Consider the following 23,080-nt stretch of genomic DNA (forward strand, 5'->3'; position numbering starts at 1 on the left):
CTTTTAGATCTTAGGTTTTTTCACCTATAAAATGAAAGAGATGGCCAAGAAGATCTTGAAGGTCCTTTCCAGCTTTATGCATTTAAAAATGTCTGTTGGAGAAGGGGTCCACAGGCTTCACCAGACCTGGGGGTTTTGCATAAGACAATAATATAGATATTGGCTAGTTTTCAGCTAGAAAGTCAAAAGCACAGCTTCAAACAAAAATGGTGAGGAGCAGCTAGGTGGCGCAGTGGATAGAGCACCAGCCCTGGCTTCAGGAGGATCTGAGTTCAAATCTGACCTCAGACACATAACACTTACTAGCTGTGTGACCCTGGGCAAGTCACTTAACCCCACTGCCTAGCCAAAAAAAAAAAACCAAAAACCAAACCAAAACAAAACAAAAAAAACCCCAAAAAACCAACCAAACAAACATGGCATGTCTACTACCTTCCACAAAATGTCCAGTGCCTTGAACGGGGCAGGTAATTAATGTCTGTGGCTTACTAACGACCTATGTGAGTATATATAAATACACACACATAATATTTATGTATATGTATATATATGTACACACACATACACCCTAAATACAGGTGCCCTAAAATGAAACACTGTCATCAGTCTGAATTTTTTTTTTGGTGGGGGGACAGGGAGGACCCAGTGGCTCTAGATTTGTGATTGCACTGGTACAGGGAACTCCTACTACTGGTGCAGATCAGAAACTCTTCAATAACTGACTTATAGTTTTAGTTTCCTGGGGCACTTAGGGATTGTCTTGCTTAAGGTCACAGTGCAACCAGAGGAAGGATTTGAACCCTGCCCTTCATAACTCCAAGGCTGACTTTCTATCCATTATACCACGCTGCTTAAGTAAATTAATGCTGTTATCAGCAACCAATCAATAAAAAACTTACTGAGCAGCTGCTTGGAGGCAGCATAGAACAGACAAAAAAGTAATGGCCTGGGAGGTGGAGACAAGGGTTCTAGTTTGAGCTCTTTTACTAATCCACTGTGTGACCACAGCGAGTCGTTTAACTTTTCTGGGCCTCAATTTTCTCACCTGTTAAATGAGAAGGTCCTTTTAGTTCTAACATTCTATGTTGCAGGACTCTCTGTACCAATCTCTACCCTGCTCTAAAACGTTATGAGTACCTACTAAACGCTTTCTTCACCACGCTAGCTTTCCATTCCAATATATTATAGGCAAATGAAGTTTCAGAGGACTTAGTAGAGGAAAGGTGGTTTTTTGGTGCTGGTAGCAAAAAGAACAATCACCAATATGGCCATGCTCAGGTGGACTTTACGCACTGTAAAACTGGTCCAGTTCTTCGGGAAAGCAATTTGGAACCTGCTCCAAACTGAACAGAAAATAAGAAGACAGAATCCCAGGTTGCCTGTAGCATATTGCTTGGTATCTCATAGCTCACACATTAAAAAATCTGTGCTGCCCTACAGAGAGCACGTGTTAATCCGTGATAATCACCAACTACAGTACAATAGGTTTCCACTGCTGTGGGGAGAAAAATCTCTTCAGCAACTTCACTCTTGAAGCACAAGGTACCAGCACTTTGAAATAGAACCAGGCTATAGAAGGAATGGTTTTTTTCATTTAAATATTTTTTTAAAAGGTCCTCCAAAGAGGAATACCTAGAGGTATTCCTGTTTCAATGAAAGTATTTCCTTCTTACAGGGAAAGGAAGTATTTCAGCCAGAAAAACCATGCCACATGTGCTACCATCATCTCCCTGTAAAAGCAGTGACCTAATCTGCATTTAAATGTAGGGCAGGTCTGAAAGACCTACATGGCCTCTCAACAAACTCAGAACTAACCTCCCGGGCCTGGTCTGCAAACCAATGCAAAGAGAAAAGAGGGAAACACCAGTGAGGTTCACTACTTACCAGTGACTATTTTGGAAGACGTCTGGGTTGGGTTGACAAGGCCACTATCCCCCGCTGAATGAGCTCCAGGAGGGTGGGGAGGAGGGGGGATACTAGGGCGGTTCCTTGGCTTTGGTACTGGTCTTGGTCTTGGTAAGGTACCAGTGTGCGGAGGTGAATGCTGGGCTTGAGGAATCTCTGGGTTACTTGCTGCTTGGGTTTGAGATGTCTGGAGAGCAGGACTCTGCTTTCCCAAAGGCGGCGTCCCAGGAGGGGTTGGCGTTGGGGGCGGGCTGTGAGCCGGCTGCTCCAGTCCATGCTCACTGAGTGGTGCCGCTGGCTGGGGTGGCACCTGACTATTTAGCTTGGTCTGAGGTGGAGGAGTAGCCTGAGTTGGGGGCTGTGGAGGTGGGTGGTTCGGAGCCTGTATTGGAGAGAGGCTGCTCGAGTACCTCCTGTGTGTGGAGAGTTGGGGGGCAGTGGAGGTCTGGCCTGGTGCTTGGTTTGTGTGGTGATTTGGAGGAGAAGGACTTCGAGTGGTTGGCTTTGGTGAGATGGAAGGAGGCTGCTGGGATCCTCCTGAAGAACCCTGATTCCCAGGCTGCCCAGGGGGTGGGTTTCCTGGTTTGGGAGGGGCTGGAGCAGGTTTCTTAACAGCTGCATAAGAAGAAAAAAAAACAATCCACCAAAGCACCCATTAATAAGAAGAATTGATTGTCCCCAAAGTCGGTAAAAGGGGAATACCCTTTGACCCAGTGATACCACTATTAGACCAATACTCTCAAGAGATCAAAGGGAAAGGAAAACGACCCATATATACAGATATATTTATTGCAGCTTTTTTTCGTGGTGACAAAGAACTAGAAACCAAGGGCATACCTGTCAACTGGGGAATGTCTGAACAAATCATATCAATGTAAAGAAATGCTTTTGTGCCATTTGAAATGAGGAAGAGGACAGCTTTTTGAAAAACCTGGGAAGATTTTCAAGAAATGATGTAGTTGGGGACAAAACCAGGAGAATAAATTATACTATTAACAGCACTATAAAAGCAAGCAACTTAAGGACTGTGATCAAAGCAATGAATAACCATGATAGCAGTGAGGAAGAACTCACCCATCCCCTGAGAGAGAAGTAATGAGCATATCTCTACAGTGAGACACGCTTTTTGGTCTTGTTGACTGTGCATATTTGTTATGAGGGTTTTTTCCCCCTTCATTTTTCAATGAGGGGAGGAGATGGAAAGAAGAGAAAATAGGTTTGTTAACTGAAAAAAAAAAAAAATTTAAAACAGAGTTGCCATCAGCTAGTCAAGTACTTTATTGGACAGGCATTCAAAGAAGCCTTTATATGAAATGTTCCTTCAACAACAAAAACCCAACCCATTAGTACCGGCCATCCTGTACTTAAAGACTCCTCCCTCCATCCTGCTTTTCCAAAGCCACCTCCATCATGGAGGCAACAACAACAAAAACCAAAATGAGTTTTTACAGGTTGAAAAGAAGCAAAAGCGGAAAACACCTTGAACTTTGCAGTCAACAGGCTGATGCTGAATTACTTGCTAGTATAATATTCTAAATTGCCCCAAGACTTCAAGTCAAATCTCCAACACCCTCCCCTCTCAGTCCTCATCCTCCCTGAGCTCTCTAATTAGACTCCCTTTCTTGGAAGTGTCTTGCCCCACGGCTTTTGTAATGATAATTCTCCTTGTTCTCCTCTGGAACAAGTATAAGCTAATAGGCCTTGGGGAAATTACTCTAACCTATGCTTCAAGCTTCCTCCAAAGCTCTGTCTGGAAGGGGAGGTGACATGGGCTCCCGAGGGTTATGACAGTGGTTATGTAAATTCTTCGAGGTTCCACCAAGCTGGAAGGGCTGGGACCTGGTTGCTAGCCAGGTGTGGACATTACTGGGTAAAGTCACCAGCCTGGCGAATCCGGGCAACGTAACATGGCATACATACATGCTGTTCACTAAGCTGTAACTGAGTTAGAATCTGAGTCAATGGAAGGAGGAGCCGCACTAACAACTTTAGAAGTAAAGGAGGCTTTAAAAGCTGATGTGCTTTAAGTTCTATTTTACAACAAAAGAAAATGACCTGAGGTCAACTGTAAAGCGCTCCCTGAAGACCACTGCCCAAGGAGCTGCTGCGGCAAAAAGGCCAACAAAATGTTGGGGAATTACCGAGATGGCGTGAAAGACAAATAGAAAATGACATTCTATCTCGTAGAAAACCTCATTCTCAAGATCTGGTGCCAAAGGGCACCCTGGTGGGTGAGGTAACACTAGGTAATACCTAGCGGCTATTAGAGATAGCTGAGGATACAGAACTGCAGTGCAGGCTCATAGTCCAAATTACAGAATCAGACTTGTGAATTTTTGGGACAGAGATGATACATACTGGTAGCCATGGATCACAGTGGAATGTAATCAGGTACATAGTGGAATGTACCTGAGCTCTCTACTGAGGTGGAGGGCCAGACCGAGCCTTGAAGGACATCTACAGTACCCTCCCACCCCAACTTCATTTTAGGTCCTCATTCCCCAACTTTCCTTCTGGTGAATGATCGTTCCAGTTGCCATCTGACAAGGTACTAGTGATGGGTTTCTGTCAAAGCACTATGCCTTGAACCCCTGCTTTCACACACCCTGCTTTATTTCTTTTCCTTGTCCTCCCCCCATCAAAAGCACAAACTGGAAAGTACCATTACCTCGGCGCAGAGAATGAGGGCTGGGGCCAGCTGAATTTTGAGTTGGACCAACCGATAGTTGATTAGAGCCACTAGCTGGCTGGGCTTGGTTCTGCCCTGTCGTTACGTGACTCCCATTTCTCATGGATGCCGTCGTTGTAGTCAATGACTCCTTGGGTTTAGGAGGACTGAGGAAGCAAAAGTGACATTAGAAGAAAATAAGATATTCTCTAAAAACAAACAACCAAACATTAAGCAAAGATAGAATGAAAAACATAGAGTTTTTAATGGCTTATTCCAACCAGAGAATTTTTATCAAAATAGACTAACACAAGAAAATTTTAAATAATGCATATAAAGTGTAACATCAAAAAATTCCAATGTGGATGCATCAAAGTGTGGTGTTCTGACATATCATGTTTTTGCACACAAGATTTAACTGGTTCTCTTAGACTTAACTGCAGCTACTAAAAACCCTAAGGTCAAATCCCATTTCCATGATCATCTCAATTTAACAAAGAAGCACTTCTCAGTAACAGCTGAGGACCTACTTATTTTAAGCCCTATTTAATATATCCAATTCAAGTACAATTAAAGAATTTAGGAAAAACCTTAGCATCCACACTAATGTGATCTGGCTTATATAGTGTATGAAACTAGATTAGTTATAAGGTCAGACTACATTTTTATAGGTAGGATAATAACAAATGTGAATGACATTTGCAAATCTATACAGAATACCTACAGAAATAGTCATATCATGGAAGAACAATTAGCAAACCAATGACTTAGATTTCATTTAGACTTCTGTCAAAATTAATTGCTGCCTTGGAATATAAGAACGTGAGAATAAGTGAAAATATGTCTGCTTTTACTAATTCTTCTTCAGTTAAAAAAAAAATTAACAAAAATTTACTGAGCACCTCTTTATGTGCTAAGCCCTGTGCCTATACCACTGGTTATGTCAGGCACACATAATTAAGAAATAATCAAGATGCCTGAAACATTAATATAAAACTGAAGTCTGCGTCTTCCTCTAAAAACTAATCTGAACTTCAAGAAATTTTACAAGACGAATCCATGGATTCACAAGGCATCAGAATTTGGTATATGGAGAATGGATAGGCGTCTGACTTCACTAGCCCACATACTGCTGGGTACCTTAAAAGAACAGCTGAGACTGACATGTGGCCTACTCTCCTATCTAGTCAGCCTCCTCTCCATGGGATACAAAGAGCAGGGAATGATTCTGTCCAACCTGAAACTGAAGGACATTTATTTTCACACACGTATTGCACAAGCTCAATAAGAGAAAGAATGCTGGATCAAGAGCAAGAAGCCCTAGATTTAAGGCAGAGCTTGACCACTTACTAGCAGCCCTGTAACCCTGTAATGGCATCACTGCTTCTTTGGGCTTCACAGGGCTCACCTGAAAGCTGGAAGAAGCAACCTCTGTACTATGTTCCTTAAACTGTGGTTGTGAGGATTACAAAAAACAGGAGAGGCAAAAGTACCTTTTTGTAACCGTAAAGTGCTAGTTAGTTACTGTTGTTAATAATATTAATATACATATTATTGATGGTTTACTTGGAAAATAAATACCAAGATGTCCATTATATTAACAGCAATGGTATTAATAAGAAAGGTAAATAAGGTAGATTTTCTATTGGTATTAACAGTGATAATAATACCATGATAATGATAAAGCAACAAATAAGCACATTGAGTATTGAGGATACAAAGACAAAAGCTAAACAGTGCCTGCCCCCAGGGAACTCACCTTCTAATGGGGGAGACAATATGGATGTAAGTAAGTAATACCAGATCTATATGAAGCAGACAGAAGGTAGTCTTAGAGGGAACCGGGAAAGGTCTCCTGTGCAAAAGACGGTACTTGAGCTGAACCTTGAAGGAAACCAGGAGGCAGGGGTAAAGGGGGAGTGCACTCCTGGCCTGGGAGACAGGCAGAGTAAAGGAATGGGGAGAGAGAATAGTGTGTGAATATGTGTGCTGTACTGTAGCATGTATGGGGAGCCACGGTTGGGGGGGGAATAAAATGCGAGAATACTGGAAAGACAGAGCTTGGACAGGTTCTGAAGATGTGAAGAGCTTGGAATGTCAAACAAGGAAGTTTATGTTTGGAAATGGAGTCACTAGAGTATAATGAAGGGTGTGTGAAACAGAGAAAGAGAGAGCCAGCCAGAGACACAAAGAGAAACACAGACAGTCAGTCAATCAGATATAAATTTTTAGCAACTTTGTGAAGAACAGATTTGAATGAGAAGAGACTTGAGGTAGGGAGACCAACCAGGAGTCTGCTGAAATAGTCTGGGAAAGAGGTGCTAAGGGCCTGCATTAGGAGGTGCTGGCTGTGTAAGCACAGAAAGCCAAGAGATGTGACAACAAACATGAAAATCACAGGTGGTGAGCGAAAGTGAAGCGTCAAGAATGACACTCAGGTTACACACCTGAGTAAGTGAGAAGGATGATGACATCCCGGACAGACATAGAGAAGTTCAGAGGAAGGAAGGATTTGGGGATGAAGATGACAAATTCTGTTATGGATAGCCTGGATTTCAGATGCCTCTGGTACATCCCCTTTGAAATGCCCAATAGGCAATTGGTGGTTCAGGACAGAAGCTCAGCAGAGAAACTAGGGTGGGCTGTATAAATCTGGGAAATCATTGACAGAGACTTCACAATTAAACCCAAGGCAGTAGAAGAGACCACCAAGTAAGAGAGCTCCGAAAGAGAAGAGGGCACAGGATAGACCCCTGGGCTACGGCCACATGAAGACCCAGGGGAGAAGGCTGAGAACAAGGGGTCAAACAGGCTGCAAGAGAAACAAGAGAGAGCTGAGAAGGTGGACGACTGTGCCAAATGTGGTAGGAAGGTCAAGAGGATGAGGACTGAGAAAATGCCATTAGATAAACACAACATTTTGGTATTTTAATCATTTTCACTGTAAACCAGCAGTAAGATGCATATTTAAATAGTAAGTCCTCATATCAGTATCAGATATACCAGGGAAAAAGACCAGTAGGTTTGGAGTCACAGAACTGGATCTTAAATCCTAGCTGTTGCACTCAGTATCTGCATGTGTGAGACTGTGGGCCAGGCATGACTTTGCCAGTCCCTCTCCTCATCTGAAAAATGAGAGGAATGGACTGGATAAATTTAAGGGTCCATCCAGACTCTTTACGACGATGATATTTAGTCAATCACTTGCCCCTACCTCATCTCACCAGATCCCCACAACAATCCCATGAGGGAGGCAGGGTGTGGATTAACCCTACCATTTAACCTCTCAAGAGACAGACTTAGGACAGTGACAGTGACATGCCTTGCCCTGGGTCACACAAGTTAGTGATTCAGCTGAAAGCAGATTTAGGCATCTTGATTCTTGGTTGGCTACTTTTCCCCTACAGCCTCTCTAAGCAATCTGCTACATGTTTCATACTGGGACCTTTCTGGGCTAATAACCTTTATGCTATCAATTATCCTAAGTGGGCACTTGTGCAGAAATCAATTCTCAGAACTGAATTTATGTAAATGAAGTATAACCCTCAACAACAATATTTTTTCTCTTAAAGTTCTTAGATATCTACAGCTCAATCATGATGAGCTATTAATGGGGAATGTTTAATCTGAAAAGTATCATCAACCAAAAATTTTTTTTACAAGTGTTGGTGCCAAGAATAACTGTGTTTCAAATTCCAAAGATGTTTATTTTATATCAGTTAACACAACTACTAATGATGTTGTGTAACAGTGAAAGTGGCTTAGGAGGCAAGAGACCTGGTTTCTTCTTGTAGCTCTACTATTACCTAAATGGGTGACCTTGGACAGACCATTCATCTACCTTTGAGTTGAAGTTCCCTCATGGAAAATGAGGAGGTTGTACTAGATGATTCCTAAGGGCATTTTAGGTTCTAGAATCTTAAGTCCCTAAGTCCCTTCCACCTTTGACAATGTATAGTACGGAAGGAACAAGGTTTGGAGTAAGATGATCTGAGTTGAAACTCTGCTTCTGGCACTTACTACCTGTGTAGTCTTGAGTAAATCTCCCCATGCCCTAACCTTTTAGACCTGTAAAACAGGAGTGGGAAGGTGGGTGTGGAAACCAGATGGTCTTAGAGATCCCTTGTAACTCCAAAATCCTATCCTGCTAGAAGGCAGTGTTTAATACCACTTTAAAAGGCTGAGGCCATTGGGAGGCCTTGCCAGCGGGAGCCAGCCTCCTTACCTGCCGTCATCATTCCCTTGACTGGACACTGGCTCAGGTAAGCCAGCAGAGGGGGGGAAAGCCACACCACCTCCACTGTTTTCAGCCCCAGAGCTGTGGGAGGGTGGCTCTGGGCCTGGGGGAGCCAAGGTGCTGCCCTCCGTGGGCGGGAGTGGCGGGTGGAAAGCGGGGGATGTGTGCTTTCTACTGAGTGTGCCACTTCGCCGATTGGCCTGGAAGTCCATAAGTTTCACACCAAAGCTACAGAAAGAAGAAAGAGTCAACACACCATGCGAGCCAACTATCAAGCTAGAAGCCCACGTTAAAATCCACTGGGGAATACAGCAACTTTTGTTGCCCAGCATGCAATGAAGCAACAACAACAAAAAAAAAGCACCCACCTACCCACATCGCAACACTGACATGAAGACACCATGCCACAAAGTCTGGCTCCAAACAAAGTAGCAAGCCCAAGTCCTTGAGACTGGAGTTTACTCAAAAGCGGAACAGAGCCACATCAATAGCAAACATCTAAGGCCTCAACCATGCCCGAAATTCGGTAACACGGTCTGGTTAGATGCAGTCACCTCAAGATTCTCTGCATGAACTGAGGAGACCGAGAGCCTAAAAGAGCCCCCAAAGAATTTCCATTTGCCAGCAGCAGGCAGAAATGTCCACTCTTTTTTTCCCCTGTGATGTCAGCTTAGATTTTTAAAATCATGTTCCATGGATACTGGACGAAGAAACAGACTGTTTAGCTGGGAGAAGAAAAGACTTGGGGGGTAATAACTTTCCAAGTTATCTGAAGAGCTCTCCTGGGGAAGAGGGATTAGATTTGTTCAGCATGACCCTGGAGGGAAGAATGAAGATAGACGAGTAGAAATGAAATCAAAAGATGAAAGGCGTCTGTCCCAGTAGAAGAGGAACTTAACGAGCAGAGCCTTCCAAAAATGGAAAGGGTTGCCTCAAGAGGGGGCGAGGGCTTTCTGTCCCTGCAGGTTTTCAAAGTGGACACTTATTGAGGATGCTGTAGGTGAGATTCCCTGCTTCATGCACAGATTTGACTACGTGGACATTAATATCCCTTCCCATACCCCTGAAATTCTATGACTTTGTGAACGACATTTGGCTTAAACCAATAGTAACATGGGCAGTGTTCCTGCAAGGAGGTGACAAAGTAAAAAAATCCATCTGGATCATGAATTTATATAAGATCACCTACAGGTATTCAAAATATGTATTACATCTTAGTGTTATCCAAGAAAAGCTTTACATTTTGGAATGTTTTAAGAATAAATTTTCTTAGCATGACTTATCACTGGGGACAGAGATGAATGTGGGAACATTGAATCTGTAGTGGATGAAAGGCAAGGCACCTTCTTCCACTATAAACAAACGATCTTTCTCTAAGCCGAGTTAACTCAAAGAAGCTTAAAAAGGTTTTAAAAAGGAATGCTATTTTCAGCAACATAAATATAAGTAATGTTTGTATTAAAGACAAAGTCAACAGATTTTAGGCCATCTCCTTATTTCTGGTTTACTGAAAGCCATGGCGTGTTCAGCATTACTGGGAGGCAGTATGGCATAGTACAGAGAGAGCCAGAACCATAAAGAGAAAGACGTGGGTTCAACCGCTGCTTTGGAAACATACTGGCTGTGTGATCCTGGATGAGTCTTTTGATGTCTCAGTAACCTGCTGAGGCCTAAGTTATAAAGCAGATGCCAACTTATGTTGGTAAGGGAGTTCCTCCTAAAGAGTTCCCTATACTGGTGAAATAACAGGTCAGGCTCAACCTTCCCCCGACACTCCCTCTGCTTCCTTAAAAAGAGAGTTGTGGTTTCAAAAGTAGCATGAACCCAACCTCAAGAGTCCTAGACATGTCACCGAGCTTCAGATAAGATTACTTTGTCTAACCACGGAGAGGATGAATGAAAGGGAAGAGGAGGGAGGAGAATGAGAAAGAAAATGATAACTAATCTTAACTCATTGATACAAAATAGCACAATACCTAAATGCATATAATGTGAATTCTAACTTGAAAACATAAGCTATGTTCTTATTATATAGAGTATTACATGGGTTAATAATGAAAACACAAATAGTAAACTTTCAAAGGGGGAAATACAAATTGTTCATAAACATTTGAAAAAGTTCTCAGCAAGAAAAACCAGAGGTACAAATTAAAACAAATTTGAGGTACCTACCCCAAACTCAACAAATTGGCAAGAATAATTAAAAGTAACAAGAGTTGTGGAACACAGGTGGATTTATTATTAACTAGGAGAATTCAAATTAAGAGATCCTTTTGGAAGGCACTCTGGCAGTAGGCCATAAATGTTACTTAAAAAAAAAAAAACAGCCTTGGACTCATAATTCCACTGTTGCAAATATATCTTCAGAGAATTTTTAAAAAGAACTTTCTTTTTTTTTTTTTAAGGCAACCGGGGTAAGTGACTTGCCCAGGGTCACACAGCTAATAAGTGTCAAGTGTTTGTTCTGAGGCCAGATTTGAACTCAGGCCCTTCTGTCTTCAGGGCCAGTGCTCTATCCACTGCCCCACCTAGCTGCCCCTAAGAACTTTCTTTTCAAATGCTGCTATTGCTGCATTATTTGTAATTGAAAAAACAAGTGTGTATGGGGGAACAGAAGCAGCCTAAATGCATGATAACAGGGAAATGGTTAAAGAATTGATCATAAGGCAATAAAAATAGGACAAGTATACAAAAAAAGAAGAAATTTGGAAATGCCTTTGTGAAATAATGTGAAAAGAAAAAAAAAAAGCAGAATCCAAAGAACAGTACACATTAATTACTATCACATAAAATAGTGAATGTGAATGAATGACCCAACAAAGAATTTTAATGGAAGATTAGATGGAGTAACTGAAAAATTATAACATGTTATGAACATTCATTTAAAAAGAAATAGTTGCAAAAATAAATTAAATTGGTTATATTGGTGTTTGATAGCAAATCTTAAATTTTTAAAAAATTTCAATTCTTTTTTTTTAAGCAAGAAAAGAAAAGTGGGAGAGGCAATATAAAAACAAAAGTTATCAATAAAATTTTATTTTATAAAAAGAAAACAGGAGGCAGGAAAGAAGAAAATAAAGACAATGTGAGATTTATATAAACTGTGTAGAAGTCAAAAGCAGTATTTTCCCAAATGAAACTGAAGAACATGTAAATCATCCAAACTGCAGTTTCAAGAGTTTTTTAAATTAATTTTCAAAGAAATTATTTGCAGACATATAGGGTAACATTTTTAGTGCTCTCAGACTCCACATTTTACTTCATAAACTTTAAAAAATTATTTTTGATTATGCAGCTTAAAAAAAGTATCATATGGAATATATTCAAGTAAAAAAGGAATAAGGAGGGCTTGAGACCTTGGGGAGTAATTTGCCTACACTCATGAGTCTTCTTCTGAGCAAGCCAGAACAAGCACCATGCTTAGCAACCAGATAGTATGGAAGAGTCACTCTACGGAGAGAGTGGCAGGCTGTTCACCTAGCAGGGATGGCAGGGATGGCAAACATGCACTGGGACGGAGATGGGACTAGAGGACCTCTAAGACCCCTTTCAAATATTGAGACTCCATAACCCCAAACTGGGATTAGAATTCTTTAAATGGTTAAAATCTGTTATGCTCAGTAGTGTAAATACCATCAATTATGACCCAACAAATTTGTTCTTGATTTAAAAAGAGAGAACTTATGCTCAACCTACCCCTCCTTCTTCAGCAAGTCTCCTTCCATTACCGCCATGCTGGCTGGCCTCTTCCTTTCCAGAGTGCCTGTGTCATAGTCATTCCCAGTGTGGGGTAAGTGATTTGAGCTCGAGGCTGGACCTACAAATGCTCCTGACACATTAAAATCCACCTCTGCAGAAAGACAAATACAGGAAGATATTAAGGTGCATGGCCCCACTTAAAGAACCTGAGAGAAAGGTCTCTACGATCATCCAACCCATAGCCTGGAGAACAATACGGGACAGAGCTGGTGTTTGTCCCACCCCTCCCCCCACCGGAAATCTTTACCTTCAGGAAAGAACCAGTCGGCATGCTGAATTATTGGCTCAATTACTGCCACCACATGAACAGATGTTGCTGCTGCCATGTCTGCAAGAGATCTAGAACCGAAATGTAAGAAGCATAAGTGTTTCTGATGAATAATGACTACAATGCTCGCTGTATTCATTACTACAGTATCACTCCAGTAATTCAGAAAGGAGAAAAAATTCTAGGCAGGCAATGAAAATGTTAAATCCATGCAGCGCTGGGCCAACTACCCCTCTAAAGGAGAGAGATAATGGGGAGAAACCCCTTTGAATGGGCTATTTCACATCTTTATTACTGTACACTCTATATTACACTGATCTGTGTACATAGGTGGACAGCCTGAACTCTGTACTGGCATAGCCTCAAGACAACATTTAACGTTACTGCCTATGAACATGATGAAGGTAGGGAGATTTGCATATCCTCTAGTATCCAGCAGAAGACTTAACATAGGCTTAATATTTACTAAATGAATAAGTTAAGGAATGACTGTTTGAGCAACTAGAGGAAAGCCTCTAGTATACTAGGTGGATCTTCTCTGTAGGATTTACAGAAAGGAGGAGAGTGGAGGAGAGGAAAGGAGAAGCAAAGAGGCTCAAGACAGAATCTTGGGAGTTGCCCACTTTTAGAGGACAGGAAGGGGAGGATGAAGAAGCAAAAGAAACTGAGGTGAAACAGGTAGGAGGGGAAGTAAGGGAGAAGAGGATCACAAGAAACATTATGTCAAAAGCTGCAAGTGGGTAAAGCAGAATGGACCCTGAAAAAAAAGGCCACTGGCTTTATGAGTTTTTAACTTTAAAAAGAGCAATTTCAGTAAAATAGTGGGATCAGATGTCGGACTGCAAAGGGCTAAGAGAATAGGAAGTAAGGAAACAGACGCAACAAAGGAAAACGGCTTGGAGTTCCCAATCTTCCTGGAACCCATGTCTTGAGAGACCTGAATCCTTAAGCTTCATTGAAACCTGACCTGGGATGGCTATTCTAGTGAGTGGGCAGCTTCTGTGGTGGTAGAGGGTTGGGAGAGGAAAACATGGAGGATCCAACAGCCAGGTAGTGGGGAAGTGGAGGCCACTCCAATGGTTGTTGTGGACAACAGGGCAACTGATCTCAAATGACCGTTTCCATCAACTTCTGGGTAGCCCTTGTTGGGTTAGACTTTGAATTTCCAGTTTGACTTTCCTCTTTTCTGAAGCAAGTACTAGGCGTGAGGGAAAACAGTCACTTACCCTTCAGTTTTGGCCCATAGCAAGTTAGGGCCCAACACTATTGCGATGTTGCTAGGTGTCATCTTGTTAACATCACTGGTCTGCGCAAGCTTTGCTAGAAACTTGATTAGATACCTGCCAAAGAAAAAAGCAGCCACCATCAGATCTGCTCTTCACTCCGTGGGAGCAAAATAACAAAGCATGATTTGACTAGAATATTCAGATCAGTTAAGTGATAAAGATAGTTTTTGTGGTCTGTGTGTCAAAAGACAGGCTAGATTTCTACTTAAAAGAGGTTACTGTCTAAGTTTTTCAAATATCCACTGAAAAGAACCAGGAACCCCCCAGCAGCCTGAATCTATTCTATGATCATGGCAGAAATTTTTTCTTGGTCTTGCCCCTCCCTCCTCATTAATTATAACAATGTGGCTACCAGGAGCACTCGTACAAAACAGGATCAGAGGCCACTCTAAGAGTCACAAGCGTAAGTGGTATTCAAAGGAGATCTATTTGAAGCTTTGAAATATCATACAAATGCATGAAGGATAATTTCTTAACCATGGGAGAACTCCAGGAGTAGAAGCCCTCCCTCCAAATAGAGCCTGGAACCTGCCCATGTCCATGCTCTTGTAGGTTAAGTCCCTTTAGTACCCTCCCTTTATTCTCCCCCAGCTACAAAGAGGTTACACGACTGCCCAGGACTCTGGGGTAGTGTCAGAAACAGGACTTGAACCCAGGACTTCCTGACTCCAGGCCTTAGCACTCACTCTATGTTAATGCTGACATTCTAGGTTTGGCACTTTAAAATATGGAAATATTTCACAAAATTTGTCATTTTGTTTGTGTGACATCTTTCCCACCTCCGCCTACCCATGTGAACTAATTCACTCTAGGTCTCTGGGGACATGTTTTGTAAGTTGCTGCGGTCAAAAATGTAACATCATTTGACAGGTAACAATTTGGTTATAAACCTCTCTGCACTTGGTTAGCTGGTCCATGGATGACAGACACAGATTCGACTATCAGACTTTGCACTATACTGAAAAAACCTTCCTGAACAAAGGGCCACCTTCAATCTACAGTGAGACTTCAGTGGGCTTGGGGGGATGAGGCATTGACCGGGACCACTGGCAGCCTACAGGAGACATAGAATGGAAAAGGAAGGTAAGCATGGCCTTTGATACATAGGTCATTCTCATTTATTGGTGGGAAAGAAAGCGAAGCAGAGAGGAGAGGGGCGCGGAGGGTTGGGGAGGGGAGGAGAAGGGAGGGGCCCAACGTTGCCCAGGCAGTATATGGTAGAGTCAGGATTCAAACCCTGGCGCTTTGAGTATTTTTGTTTAATTGAAAAACAAATCACTTTTTGGTTAAAGATATGGGTTTAAAAGGTTTTCTGCATTCTAAATATGACTTTATTTTGTTTCAGGGAGTTTTAAAAAATCCACTTTGAAATAACTGCTTTTATATAGGAAGTCAACAGGAAAATGATTCATTTTACAAAATTTGTTCTATGCCCAAATTTCAGGGAACAAACTTATTTCATAAAGCAAAATACACTTAACATCAATTAGAATTTTACTTCTTACTATGACATAAAAAAAGACCATCCTGTAATTTTAAAAATCATGGTACAATACAGCTAACAGAATGAGTAAAGCCAATTAGAAGAGAGAGAAGAAATCTGATTTACACTTTTATGATTGCTTCTTTCAATGCGATTATTTTAACAAAAATTTTCTAACTGAACCATTATTTTTTAGGATCACTGGTCAGACTGAAGCATTCCTAATCAGAATTTATTTTTAAATTCTTGTCCTTTTCAGAGACTTTTGCAGAAGCTAGAGGAGAGCTTTTATTCTTCCTACTAGGCTTACCATTTGTCTACATTCATTAGTCTCTAGTCCATTACCTAGAGAAATAGACACGTGGGCCTAAGAGGGACATTGACTACCAGAGCCAGCAGGACCCCTACAAGATCATCTAATCCATTATCTTCATTTCACAGATGAATGAACTGAGGCTCAAAGAAAGAAAGGGGCCTTATCTACCTTAGATGGCAGCAGAGCCAGGCTGGGATTCCAGAAGACCTGACTCCCAGGCGGTGCTCTGCCTACTACACCCTCTTTCCTAGTATGTTGATTCAAGTAACAAAGATACCATTTCATATGCAGTCCTCCTTTTTGTTCTTTGTGTGTCTGAATGTTTGTGTTTGTTAATAAAATTCATATATAGTAAAAAAAAAATTTTAAACAAAACAAAGTGTGTTGACCTAAAGCTGATGTATTGTCTAATGGCTTGAAGATATTCCTTGATAAAAATGAATGAATTAATGAAGAGTAGTGAATTAGAATAAACTAGTTCAAAGCAAATTCCGAAGGCAAAGTCACTATTTTCTCAACTGGAACATCGACCTCACTCACAGGCAAATTTCACTCAATGAATGGATTAACCCATAGTTAAGCAGAAAATTCAGCTGATCAGCATTTTCAGGTCAATTGTTTTGGTACCAAACAGCATATGAATAATAACAGTAAAAGTGAGATCCCTACTACAATGAAAGCACTGTCCCAAATAGTCTGTCCTACTAGGTTAAATGGACCAATAGGAGGGCCCTGAAATGTCTTTGTTGTGCTGCCATTTTTGCTAGGTGAGAATTGGATCACGGTAAAAAACACAGCAATGATACAAACCTGAAATTGGCAAAATTTGGCTTTGGCAATTTCTGGCATATGCTCCACAAATCTTGAAGTTTTTTGTCTGGATCCTGCACACTGAAGCAAAAAAGTTCATAATTTATGAAATTTATCAAAATATTCTTTGATTAAAGTGACACAAACAAAACACTCCATCTCTTGGCTCCAGGCATTCTCTCTGGTTATCCTATAGGCTCTCTCTCTCCTCTGCTCCAACTAATGACCTCCCTGGCTTCCTTCAGTCACAACTAAAATCCTACCTTCTCTAGGAACCTTTCCTAACCCCTCTTAATTCTGGTGCCTTCCCTCTGTTAATTACTTTCTATTCATCCTGTATATAGCTTGCCTTTTATATATTTCTTTGCAGGCTGTCTCCCCCATTAGATTGTAAACTCCCTGAAGATAGGGACTGTTCTTTCGCTTCTCTTTTTATTCCCAGAACTTAGTATAGAGCCTGACATACAATAGGTGCTTAATAAATGTTTACTGACTGATATTGCTAATAATGACAACTCATGTTTACAGGACACTTGAAGATTTATAAAGCTATTTCCTCACAATTCTTCAAGTGGTTTTCTCATTTTACAAATGAGGAAATTGAGGCTCAGAAAGATTAATAGACTTGCTCATAACTCCTAAGTGTTGGAATGTGTATTAAAACACTGATTTATTTATAAATTGTCATCAAAAAAGTAAAGGAATGGCAGGATTATGTTGTGAGGATCTGAGAGGGTAATTTTTGATTGTGTTTACCTGCTGATGATAATAAAATCTTACATTTCTATAGAACTTCACAGTTTAAAATTCACTTTCTTCATAACAACCTTGAGAGATAGTAGGTGTATTTTATAGACAAAAGTATCGGGGTTCAGAGAGGTGATAGGCCTTGCCCAAGGCAACACAGCCAGCAAGTATCAGAATCATGACTCAAACCCAAGTCTTCTGACTTGAAGTCCAGTGCTCTCCCTACTGACAGGGAAGCAATTTTTCATCACCTTACCTAGCCACTTTAGTCCATTCTTCATAAAGATTAAAAGTCATTAAAGGTTCAGGCAATTCCCGTAAATAGGACTTCAAGGCACCTGAAATGACATCAATTTCCCCTTAGTGTGTATATGTATATGTATATATATATATGCACCACACAGACACACGCAGTGTCGATGCAAGACTTCCTTTAAAAAAAAAAAGCTTTTAAATATTTTGACTACTTTGCTTCTTTTTAAAACATAATGAGGGTGGGATGGGGAGAAAAGTCCTGAAGTTTATAAAGCAAACCCTCTGTTCCCTTGAAAACATATTGAGGGAGCAGTAGATACTCTGCATGCTCCAGAAGCAGCTCCTAAGAGACAATGATTTCTCCAAGCAGATCTGCACGTCTGGGAAAGGAGACAGGACAACAACTACTCACATAGGCTAAAGATCCTTTCTGGTTTATAAAGAACTTTCTTCACACTACCCCGTGAGGTGGGTAATCTACATATTAGGTAATACCTCCCCCTATCAGAATGCTCCTTGAGGGTAGGAACTGTCTTACATTTGTATTTCCAGAACCCAACACACTTCCTGCCATATGATTATCCATTAGGTGCTCAATAAATGATGGTTTATTGATTTATTCATCGATATATCTTTCTCACATGAGAAAGCGGACAGTGATGTGAAATAGTCTGCCAGGGTCACACAGCCCATCCTGAGGCCAAGGCTTGTGCCTCAGGGACCTCTGACGCTGAGCATGGTGCTCTCCCCACTATCCCGCTGCCTTCCCAGTGAGGAAAAATATACCATTATCAATACTACCTCAATTTTTACAAAGTGACTGGACAAGATGTGTCCACTCAGGCAAACTCTTTCCTTGAATCCCAGGAAATCTGGCCAGGAGGAAACTTCAGTTTTACATCAAAGTTAAATAGAGTGTATCTGTTCATCAGTTCTGAAGCATCATCTGAGACTATGTCACTCATCTGCCATCATTTAGCCCAAGGTTCTTAACCCGGAGTCTGTAATTTTTAAAAAACTATTAAAAACTATTAAAACTATTAAAAAACTGAATTTCAATATAATTGGTTTCCTTTGTAATACTATGTATTTTACTTTATGCTTTTAAAAACAGGATTCTCAGGAGGGGTCCAGAGGCTTTACCAGACTGCCAAAGGGTTCCATGATGTAACGAAAGCTAAGAACCTCTAACACTGGTGAGATGGTGATTGGTTCCGTACGTTCTCAGAGTTTACCTGCGACAGCATGTGGGTCTGAATAAAACTCATCCAGCTGAGATGTAGAGCAGTCTAAAGCTGCTTTTAGCTTCTTTAACTTGGATGCTCCAGCCCCAATTCTGAAAAGGCCCTATATAAGGCAACAATTATAGAAGCATGAGGAGTCTCGCTGAAAGAACCTGAGAACATGCAAGGTCAGACCTGGAAGGGACTTTAAAACATGGAATGTCAGAACTGGAAGGGGCCTAAGAAGATAAGACATCAGAGCGGAAAGGAAACCGAGAATATAAGATCCTAGAAAGGAAGGAACCCTAGAATATAAGACTTCAGAACTAGAAGGGCTTTCAGAAACCATCTCCTTCAATTTACAAATGAGAAAACTGAGGGCCTAAAAGGGGAAAGAACTTCACAAGGTCATATACCTAAAAGGACACACTTCAAACCAAAGAATATTAAGGACAAAGGATGTACTCAATCTTTGTCCTTGAAGTGAAAGGAAAAAGAGAGAGAGAATCAAAGGGGAAGGGGACACAGTGGAGGGGCAGGAGTACTCTGGGCAGTATCGGAAGAAGTCTCATACCTCCTCCTTCATGCCAGTTTCTAAGAGTAGCATCACACAGGCTTCAACGGGCAGTGCGATGTCCCGCCCACTCCGTTTCAGGTGCTCTTCTAACGGCGTTCCGAAGGCAGGCTTTTCTGCCCATTTATCTACAGCAGCATAACAGTGAGGAAGGCAATCAATAATTTATTTTGTCACAAGTCCATGCACATCCCCTACCACCAGAGATGAACTTCAGGAAATTAGCAGGATGTACTTGGGATAAAAAGAAAGATATGTTCTAGCTGAGAGCTTACTAATCTTTGTAAGGTCACTTAAATGCCACTTCAGTAAGCTTTCCCTCACTCCACTCTACCCAACCCCACTCCCCAGAAGACTACATTTTGTGGTCTTTCCCCCTCAAAAGAGAACTTTGTACTTTTAAAATGCAATTATGCTCTATTTTCTATTATCATCACTTGTGTCTGTGCTTATCTTCCTAACAAGACTTCAAGTTCCCTGAAGACAGGGGCTCTGTTGTATCCATTTCTGAATCTCTCTCACTGGCATTATAATGTCCCTGTTCTGTGAGTCAGAACTGCCCTCTGGTTTCATTATGCACAAGCTAGGGCCAAGCAGCAAGCTGGAGCTACCTTGCTTACTGTGGGGAAAAGACAAAGAAAATAAACATTCACTAAGTACCTACTGCATAACAGGAACTATTCTAGATCATGGGGGAAAGACAAAGATTAAATGGGCAACGGTTCCCTCCCCTTAGAACTTCCAGGCTGGAGGGAGACATGAAACATAGAGGCTGGTAAGTAACAGGAGAAAGTTACAACACAAATTGCTACTTGAGATTGGGGTGAGGAGGTGGGATCAGGATAGGCTTCACAGAGGTGACAGCATACTTCACAGGACAGGCAAAGAGGGTGACAAAAGACATTCTAGGAACAAAGAACAGACTGAGCAGAGGCACAAAGATGTAAGAAGGGAATGCAAATGCGATAACGGATTTGGATGGAACAGTCTGGTTTAGCTGGAGCAGTAATGTGTGGAAAGAGATGAAGCTAGAAGGGAGGAGGGTGGAACCTAATTTTAGAGGACCTCAAACACCACACAGAGGAGTTAAGGCCTGACTCAGTAAGATATAGAGCTAGTGAAAACTCTTGAGCAGAGGAATGACATACTTATACATAAGAAAAACAGTCCTGCAGCATTTGAATGATGGATCAGAGGTGAGAGAATGTAGAGGGAGGAAGACCTTAAAGAGGCTATTCCAGCCGTCCAAGGAGGCAGCAATAAGGGCGGATGGGCTGGATGTCAGAGATGTCGTGGAGGTGGAATCAATGGGCCTTAGTAACTGAATGGATGTAAGTGGAGAGGGAGAGGAAAGAATCAAAGAAGACTCTCAGGTTGTGAGCTTTCATTCACCCCCTGAACTGGTGGGTGTGCCTCAGACAGAAACGCTAGCTTAAGGGACATGGAAAATGAGCGCTGCTTGAGGTACATGTTGTTCCCCTGGACAGTAAGCTCCTTGGGGTCAGGACTGTCCGTGTCTGCACTCTCAGTATCTAGCAGAGTACTCAATATGTTTGCTGATTAACTGGTGGGACAACCAACTGAAAAAATTCTAGAGAAAGTTGAGGGTACAGATCTATAACACAGGAGAGGTCAAGTCTGAATAGACAGACTTTAGGGCGGGGGTGGGGTGGGAGAGTGGTCATCTGCATAGAAGTGGGACTTCAAATGATAGGGGTGAAGGACATTGCCAGGGAAGAAAGGAGAGATAAGAGAGGAGGGCCAAGGACAGACCCATGGCCACAGAAATGTGAGAAAAACCTGAGAAAGACTGGAATTGAGATCAGAAAACTAGGAGTCCAGTCCTGGCTCCATCCTTAATTCATTGTAACTTGGAGCACGATTTTGTTCACTGTAAAGTAAGAGTTTGGATTAGGTGATGTGTAAGGTCATTTCTAGATCTGACATTCTATAATCTTATGTTTTGGGTTGACAAATATCTGCATTTTTTTCTCTGGAAAAAAACTTAGCACTAGCTTTAGTTAGAGGAAAGATATGTCTCAATAGGGGTTCTACTGTGAGCAAGTAAACAATTTCATAAAAGTGAAAGAAGCACTAATCTTGGTTCTATCGCTGAATCTCACTTAAATTGCTTGTAGATTGAGCTAAAAGGAATCATAGAACACATCACGTACGATGTCAGAAATAACAAAGTCTTTAGAACAAAGGCTTTCTGAGCTAGACTAGACCATTATTAGTATGCTCTTCAAGAGACCGATGAACAGCTAGTGGTTGAGGATGCTGCAGTAAAGATTCTGGGCCAAGTATGGATTAGATTAGATGACCTCTTGCTCAAGTAAAGAGTGTGTTAGATGGATTTTAAAGGCGCTCCCAAGTCTGCAATTTTCTGACTCTCCTTAACCCACAGTTCAACCTCTTCTTTTCTAAGGGAAGCAAATAAGGTCTATCTGGATGTCTCAAATTTTCTGAGTTGGTAAAAACTCTGTGCACTTGATCTTTTAGAAGTGATGTATGATGTCTATTTTAGATTACCTTTATTAATCCTGGTGGAGAAAATAATTCCCTAACAGAAATACAGCTCTGAAGGCTTGAGTTTTACTACAAAATGAAATAGGTGGGGCTTCAGCTTTCCTTGGTCCTCCCCTCAAGCTGTCATCCTCTTTCTCTTCTCTTTCACAGCCAGACTCTTAGAGTTATCTATTACCTCCTTTTCTTTACCTTCCATTCCTCACTCCCTTGTAATGTGGCTTCCAATGCCTTTACTTGACTCTCCAAGTTTATCAGTGACTTCTTACCTGCTAAATCCAAAGACCTCTTTCAACCCTTGGACTACTCCAGCTCTCTGCAACATCTCACACTGCCATTCACCCAGTCCCTTCCTAGACATGCTATCTATTCCCTGGTGAGATTACTCTCCTCTCTGGTTGTCCTTGGCCTTTGCTTTGATTGGTCCTTCCCAGCCTCCTCCCTAGACCATATTCTTCTGCAAATTAAGGATGGGCAGCCTTCAAGGCTCTGTGCTGGGCTCCCTTCTTCCACTCTCTCCCTGCTCCCTTAGCTGTTTTAGGTCAATCATCAATCATTAGTTCAGTCTTAGTTCTCTCTCTCAGTTTAATCATCATTCCTTAGCAGATGATTTCCAAAACTTTTCCCTTTTTTGTCTCCACGTTTCCAGAACTGAGAGTAGTACCATACGCATAGTAGACAAGCTTACAAGCTTGTGGAAGACAGAACTATGTGGTACAAGAAGCAGATTTTGTTGAAAGGTCCTGTTAAAAATATTTTATTTTTAAAGACCAAACATTTGACACTAGCTATGTGACCCTGGGCAAGTCACTTAACCCCAACTGCCTTCAAAAAAAAAAAATACTTTATTCTTTAAAAAAAAAAAAAAAAAAAGCATGAAGCATTCACATCCTTAGCTATGCCCCTACAATTTGGATTGTGGTAACTTGGGTAATAAAAAAAAACCCCAAAAACAGCTGTTAGCCACAAACTATCACCAACTCTTCTTAGACAGCCAAGTGTTCCAGCAATCCTCAGAAGAAC

The 23,080-nt window shown here is 41.4% G+C and overlaps 1 protein-coding gene across 9 annotated transcripts in view; it reads right to left on the reverse strand.

The window, feature by feature from the left end:
• Positions 1-23,080, reverse strand: part of ARHGAP17 (Rho GTPase activating protein 17) — a 130,400-nt gene that overhangs the window by 9,551 nt on the left and 97,769 nt on the right. For 8 of the 9 annotated variants that reach the window (XR_003568919.1, XR_003568918.1, XR_003568917.1 and 5 more), the window contains exons 10-19: positions 19,532-19,659; positions 18,970-19,081; positions 17,736-17,817; positions 16,733-16,813; positions 14,064-14,177; positions 12,817-12,908; positions 12,507-12,660; positions 8,799-9,038; positions 4,574-4,740; positions 1,885-2,520 (exon numbers count right to left, since the gene is read on the reverse strand). Coding sequence is in view for 6 of the 9 variants with exons in the window: in XM_027859765.1 (XP_027715566.1) it covers positions 1,885-2,520; positions 4,574-4,740; positions 8,799-9,038; positions 12,507-12,660; positions 12,817-12,908; positions 14,064-14,177; positions 16,733-16,813; positions 17,736-17,817; positions 18,970-19,081; positions 19,532-19,659 (1,806 nt within the window). In the remaining 3 variants the exon portion in view is untranslated. The remainder of the gene's footprint in view (positions 1-1,884; positions 2,521-4,573; positions 4,741-8,798; positions 9,039-12,506; positions 12,661-12,816; positions 12,909-14,063; positions 14,178-16,732; positions 16,814-17,735; positions 17,818-18,969; positions 19,082-19,531; positions 19,660-23,080) is intronic. The other variant, XM_027859771.1, reaches the window with a different exon arrangement.

The sequence above is a fragment of the Vombatus ursinus genome, unplaced genomic scaffold, assembly GCF_900497805.2.
Source record: "Vombatus ursinus unplaced genomic scaffold, bare-nosed wombat genome assembly UNPS02014171.1, whole genome shotgun sequence".
Lineage (NCBI taxonomy): Eukaryota > Metazoa > Chordata > Mammalia > Diprotodontia > Vombatidae > Vombatus > Vombatus ursinus.